This window comes from Otolemur garnettii, unplaced genomic scaffold (assembly GCF_000181295.1).
Source record: "Otolemur garnettii isolate 467f Iridium unplaced genomic scaffold, OtoGar3 scaffold00005, whole genome shotgun sequence".
Lineage (NCBI taxonomy): Eukaryota > Metazoa > Chordata > Mammalia > Primates > Galagidae > Otolemur > Otolemur garnettii.
This window is the reverse complement of record NW_003852400.1, coordinates 6,254,264-6,261,579: the sequence shown is the minus strand read 5'-3', so window position 1 is coordinate 6,261,579 and position 7,316 is coordinate 6,254,264. Positions and strand designations below refer to the sequence as shown.

At 35.5% G+C, this 7,316-nt stretch overlaps 1 protein-coding gene across 1 annotated transcript in view; it reads right to left on the bottom strand.

Moving 5' to 3' along the window:
* Positions 1-7,316, bottom strand: part of PTPN12 (protein tyrosine phosphatase, non-receptor type 12) — a 122,896-nt gene that overhangs the window by 7,636 nt on the left and 107,944 nt on the right. Inside the window, exons 12-13 of the mRNA XM_023507436.1 lie at positions 5,451-6,431; positions 1,226-1,303 (exon numbers count right to left, since the gene is read on the bottom strand). Coding sequence (XP_023363204.1) covers positions 1,226-1,303; positions 5,451-6,431 — 1,059 coding nt within the window. The remainder of the gene's footprint in view (positions 1-1,225; positions 1,304-5,450; positions 6,432-7,316) is intronic.

Here is a 7,316-nt window from a genome sequence, read left to right as displayed (position 1 = left end):
AAAAAAAAAAAAAAAAAAAAAAGATTTTTAGAAACTATCACTTCCATAATTCCTTTTGTTTTTGACACATTGATTTCACTCTGTTGCCCAGACTGGAGTGGAATGCATTATTATAATGCTCACTGGAGCCTTGAACTTTTGGGCTCCAGAGATCTCTCCACCTCAGCCTTCCAAGAAGCTGGAACACAGGCATGCACTACTGCACATAATTTTTTTTTTAATTTTTTTACAGAGACAGGGTCTTGCTATGTTGCCCAGGCTGGTATGAAACTCTAGACCTCAACCAATCCTCTTGCCTCAGTCTCCAAAGTAGCTGAGATAACAAGTGTGAGCCAAGGAATGCACTTGGCTTTCATCCATAAAAATTTTTATAGTTTCCATTAATTCAAAAAATTTCCTAAAATGTAATTAAATGAATTCAGTCATTAGAGCTTACTATAATCTACAGATAATTTGAGAGACTTAGATAAATGAAGTATATTGCCTCACTGTTTTCAATATTCTTTAAAATTTTTTTGGATTTTTATCATCTTTTTTGTAGAGATGGACTCTTGCTATGCTGCCCAGGCTGTTCTCAAACTCCTGGTTTTAAGTGATCCTTCTGCCTCAGCCTCCCAAAAAGCAGGGATTATGGGTGTGAGCCACTGTGCCTTGCCTGATTTTAAAAATCAGTCAAAATTAATAACATATTCGTAAAGTGTAACTCACTAAACTAGTTGGCACCTTGACTGAGCTTGAGACACTATAAATACATTCAAGTGTTTCTGCATTAAAGGATAATGGAGAGAAGTACACTATCAATGCTCTGAAACATGACCACTCTGTCCCACTCTAGTGGTTTTAAATGTTACTCAATTAACACTAATCAGCCATGCCAACCCACAACCCAGCTTAAATGTTTACTTACCTAACATCAAGTAAAAACTATTCATGTCTCCATAAGTGCTACTTTTAATGAATGAAAAGATACCAGAATTTGTAAATACAAATTTACAATTACATTTAACTGGATTCTACTATCTAATGTAAATGCAGCTATTTTAGCAATCTTATCAAACAAAAATTACCTTTTAAAAGAATTTTTCAAACAAGGAATCAAAAACATTTGTCAGTAACAATTAAGTTCCCCTGTGTAGCTCAATAATTACTACATTAAAACAAACCTTGTTTTTCACTGTTTTTTATTATAGTATGAAGTAAATGCAAAAGCAAAAGAGACACTCACTATGTTCACTTGCTAATACAAAGGATTCAGGAGTTCTTTCAGGTAGGGGAGGAGGTGAATCTTCACTACCATCAACATCTAAATTAAATATATAAAATTTAAACAAATTATTAAAAATTTAACATGTCATCTAAACAAAATTAGAGTGCTTTCTTGGCATTCTAAAACTTCCTATCACAACTATCTAAGAGAATTGGTTTATAAAAATGCAAAAAATAAACAAGAAACCTCTTCTACTCATTATCAAAGAGTCACAAAGCTAACTGACCAAAGAATAACCTATTCTATCACTATGAAACATGGAAAATGACTCTCCCGACACCACAGACATTACTCCAACATCTAAATCTGAACACAATCTTCAGTAGCAAAATCAGCAGGCAAATGACTTCTCTACTGGGATTACTGATGATGCTTTGAGTCTAAAAAGGAAAGCTCTGGTCATTTGATTAAAGCCAGTGTTTCCGAAATTGGATTCAATTACTTAATTCCTTTTATGATTTCTGCCATATTATGTACCATCTGTCCTATTCACTTTTAAACCTTACTCACTTAAAAAAAAAAAAACTCATTTTAAACTTAACTATGTATTTCAATCATGTCTTAAACAGAAATAACAGCTTTGAAGTCCTAGTTGTTTTTCTAATACACATAAAAATATAGCTATTAAAAACTTTAAATGTTCACTTATTTAATGCCGAAAATCTTGGCAATTTTGGCACATGACTGTACTTTTTTTTTTTTTTTTTTTGAGACAGAGCCTCAAGCTGTCGCCCTGGGTAGAGTGCTGTGGCATCACAGCTCACAGCAACCTCCAACGCCTGGGCTCAAGCGAGTCTCCTGCCTCAGCCTCCCAAGTAGCTGGGACCACAGGCACCTGCCACAACACCCGGCTATTTTTTGGTTGCAGCCATCATTGTTGTTTGGTGGGCCCGGGCTAGATTTGAACCACCTTAGGTGTATGTGGCTGGTGCCTTAGCCACTTGAGCCACAGGTGCCGAGCCATGTACTTTGATTACTCATGAAGCCATATACAAGTTTTGCACTAGTAAAAACAAAATTAAATATTGGAAAAGATAATATATTAAAAAAGTCTTATTGGCTAGCCTTATCATGGCTTAGGGTAAATGAGTGTATTATATGACAGTTTTCACTGGAGGTACAGAAAGAAAATAGGAGGCTGTAATGCTGTTGGACTACTCTGTTAAAGAAGGGATAAAGAAAAGGAAATGTGAGGATATTGTATTATTTTGTCTTGGCCTCACCCACTGTTCTTAAAAAATGAACAACATTGTGAGGTGATACTCTATTTTACCACATTTGACAGGGTACACAGTAAAAAAAGATTGGAAATTAAGTAAAGCCTTTTCATTTTTAACAAACATAAGGTGGGTATGACTGCTTTTGCACCTCTTACACTTACTTAGCTGGAGACAAGGAAATATAGCCTGCCTCTGGTCCTGCCAGAGAGAAGAGTTCTAGAACTCTTTCTTGCCATTAAAGAACTATCTACCTTATTGAGTAGTGGCAGTCTGAGTCATCATCATATTTCTCCTTGCCCTCTTGTTACTAACAGCTCACAGTGAAGAGATGGCTGCTAGAAGGAAGGGACATATAATCTTGGCATTGCAGTACTGTTTCATAAATTAAATGAACAAAGCAAGAAAGGCCATTCTGCTTGTTTATATTAAGTACTTATCGAGTATCTTTCAGAAACTCTGTACTTCTCTCATGACAGTCCTCATCCTCCAAAGATTTTTATTTTGCATAAAAGTCTGCGGCTCTTGCTTCTCAACTGCATATTTCCCCCTGGATTTCTGGACCACCTTTTCTTTGTTACAAACTTTTATTTCTGAGATTATCCAACCAATGACTGCGATTTTTCATTTTCATAGGCTTTTGCAAATCATATACTGTAGCTAAGTTTGAGAAATCTCTCAGGAGGCCTGAGTCAAGATTGAAATCAGAATTCATACGGAGAAAAAAAAAATAGAATTCATAGCCAGGGATTTCTGTCAGGTAGTAAACTATGCAAAAGACTATTTTAGGTTATCAATACAAAGTTATGCAGTTATAATCATGTACTGCATAAGTTTTAGTTAACAAAAGGACAACAGATATAACAGTAATCCCATGAGATACTGCGTTTTTACTATACCATTTCTATGTTTACGTATATAAATACTTACCATTGTGTTCTAATTCCTTATGGTATTCAGTATAGTACATGCCATAAAGGTGTATAGCCCTGAAGCAATAGGCTATCCTAAATAGTAAAATAGTCCACACCATCTAGTTTTGTATAAGTATACTCTATGATGCTCATACAATGTCATGATTGTCTAATGAAGCATTTCTTAGAAAATATTTCTTTAGTTAAGCAATGCATCTATAATTCACCAACAAGTTCTAAAACAACCCCTAATTCTGGTGCCAGTGGTGCTCCAAGACAAGTTACAGAGGAAATAATAATAATGTATAAGGTATATACTTAGCAACACATTAATAGGACTCCTTATTAGTTATGTTGCAGCAAAGAACATTTACACAGGAAAATCTTCAGTTGATATCAAACCAATCGTATAGTTAGGTAGGGTGAAATAACATCAGGTGCTAACATTTACAGCTACTTTTGCTCTGAAACACAAAACTGAACGAACAGATAGATAGCAGAGGTCTTGACTAGCCCTGTATAGTATGTCTTACTTTCCACTTTCTGCCCTCTGAATTCTACTTCTCGCAATGGTTTAAGAAACCCAATTTTCTAGGTATAAGACAAATGCCTTATAAAGATGCCTTAAAAAGACCAAAGAGAAAATTTCCTATCAACACACTTTCTTATATAGTTACAGCTGGAAAGTGATATTTCAAACTCTGAAGTTGAAGAAGAATGGCAGGCAAACTGATAAAGGAATATTTATTATTTTGTCATCTTCTGAAGATCTTCCAAATAAAACACAGAAATATCAACAAAATAGAACTGTGTAATTTAAGAAATTAACTTAGACTCACTTATTTCTTCTCTACTAGATACATTCTCAAGATAAAAAATACAGGGCCGTGCCTGTGGCTCAAAGGGGTAGGGCGCTGGCCCCATATGCCAGGGTGGCGGGTTCAAGCCCAGCCCTGGCCAAAAACTGCAAAAAAAAAAAAAAAAAAGATAAGAAAATACAATATCTTTGAGTTAGAGAAAATAAAAGCACCATAGTAAGGGTGGCAATGTATTGGATCAGAAATCATCTTTTAAGTTCACAGTATTTATTATAATAATATTAATATTATTGCATATTAAAAATACCAGTCTGCATGAATCACTACCGAAGTTCACTGATGAGTAAATGACCATTGATTATCAAAATATCATTAAATAATTTTCATGTTTACACATCTGCTCACAACTCTATGGTTTGTATAAAAAAGCAACCCTGTTTATTTTTAGCAGATCAAAGAGGAGTTTCAAAGACCAATTATACATCTTGGGATGTAAGTACATGCATTATCTTGAAATGCTAAAACTGCTTAAAGAGTCATTAATTAAATAGTTGCTTTGATGAATAGTTGCTAAATATGTATATCACTACTGAATGAATTAAATTGCTCATATTCTGCCGAAAAGCTTGCAATATTGTAAGCAGTCTTATTTGCAAGCATTTATGAAGTTTTACGAGAGGTTATTTTGTCATTATAGGAACAGAAGAGGACTAAATAGCTATTTATAAGAAAAAAATGGGTGAAATTAAATGACTAACCAAGACATTTTACAGTATTTTTGCCATTTTACTTTGAGTGATTCTATTTTCCCTAAATTATTTCCAATTATTCAGTCAGATAATTTTTTTTTTTAAAGACTGAGGGTCTCTCTTAATTTGCTGCCAGTCTGGTCTCAAATTCCTGAGTTCAAGTGATCCTCTCACCTCAGCCTTCCGAGTAGGGTCTATAGGCATTGTGCCATTATGCCCAGCTTTAAAACTATAATACAACAGAAGAAAAGAAATTTTCCAGTTACAACAATTATGATACTTTGGAAACACAAAATCCAGTGATATAATGTGACCAAATTAAGCGAACAATAAATAAAGCTTTTAAAAAAAAAAAATTAGTATCTGAAACAACTAAATTTATTGTAGGTTCTAGAGTATACTATGGAGTAAGACATAATGAATTATGCTTAAAACTGTGATTGCATGTAATAAAGATATTTAAGTGTTAGACATTATATTATTACCTTTTTCAGCACCTGAATGTAGGGTTCCTGCTATATCATGTCTAGCAATGGACATTGGCAACACTTTCCTAGTAGAAATGCTTTCAGTACTAGTGGCAGCAGAAACTGTGGCACTTGCTGTTGAAATACTAGTTTTATTCTTGGTCACAGCACCATCAAAGTTTCTTTCATCTGAGTCTGAGTCATCAGAGTGAAGAGGATTAGTAAAACTAAGGGGTGCTCCGAATAGAGGTGAACTATTATGATGATCCACAAGATCAAGGGTTTCAACTTGGGTTGTAGGGCTTGGTGTTAAACCCACAGTTTTTACAGTTGGATAGTAGATATCTGAGGATGTTCCTTCAGATGATTCAGGGATGGGGGTGGCATTTTCAGGTCCATGAAATGACCATGTTACATGTCCTTTCTCATCAAGAGGCAAGCAGTCTGGCCTTGGAAGTGTGTCTGAATTCTTCTGTGATTCTTCTGGTGAAGTAACTGGAACTCTGTTTAACTGTGTTGCACTGTAGTCCATACAAGAATTCTGAGAAATATCACCAACTTTTAGATCCCCCGAACTTAATTCCTGTATCTTAGAGATTTTATCAATTATGCAAGGTGAAGATGATTTAATTTTAATTGCATGTCCCCTGTTCAAAAGTGTGTTCCCATCAAAACTTTTTGGTCCCTCTTGGAGAGGGACTTTCTTAATCTCAAAACTTAAATTTCGCTCCAATTTTTTATCTAACTGTTCAATAGTTGATTCATTTTTCCCTGGAAGTTCTGATGATTTATTATAGTTTCTGTTGAGGTCTGTTGAATGCTGTTCTGATGAAACCATGTGTAACACTGGCTTTGGATGGTATCTGTCATTGTCCTGCCACACAGTAGTGACTGTTGGAAAAGCTGAAGGGGGAGAAGGTGTTAAGATGGGTGGCACTGGGTGAGGTTCTGGTGGCTGCAGAATTTCTTCTTTAGCATCCCCTTCTACAAGGCAACTAAAAAAAAAAAAAAGATATTAAAAAAGGGTGTTTTAAGAATGTCTCTCCTTTTAGAAATAAATTGTTGGATGACAATTATGTAGCCAAATCTACTGTATTAAAAGCTATTACAATTTGTGGTTATGAATAAAAGTTATGATTCTTTCAAATTAAGAAAATTTAATGTTTATCAAAGTTACATACAGACTATGTAAAAGTGAAATATAAGTTTTTTTTGAGACAGGGTCTCGTTCTGTTACTTGAGCTACAGTACAGTGGTGTAATCACACAGTACACCGCTCAAAATAACCTCAAAGTCCTGGGGCTCAAGTAATCCTGCCTTAGTCTCCTAAGTAGCTGGGACCAGAGTTGAACATCACAGCTAGTTAATTAAAAAAATTATTTTTGTAAAGACAAAATGAGTCTACTATGTTATCCAGGCTGGTCTTGAATTCCTGGCCTCAAACAATCCTCCCACCTTGGATTCTCAAAGTGCTGGCATTATAGGCATGAACTACTGTGCCCAGCCCCCAAGTACAAGATTTTTTTTTTTGAAAGAGTCTCAGTTTGACACCCTCAGTAGAGTGCTGTGGTGTCACAGTTTAAGCAACCTCAAACTCTTGGGCTCAAGTGATTCTCTTGCCTCAACTCCCTGAATAGCTCGGACTATAGGCGCCTACCACAATGTCTGGCTATTTTTAGAGCCAGGTTCTTGCTCTTGCTCAGGCTGGTCTCAAACTCCTAAGCTCAACCAATCCACCTGCTTCAGTCTTCCAGAGTGTAAGGATTACAGGCATGGGCCACTGTGTCTGGCTGGCTTTTTCTTTTGTAAAGAGGAATTATTTCAATCCAAGACCCAACCCTAACAATGGACATTGGCAACACTAACCGTATCACTTAACTTTAG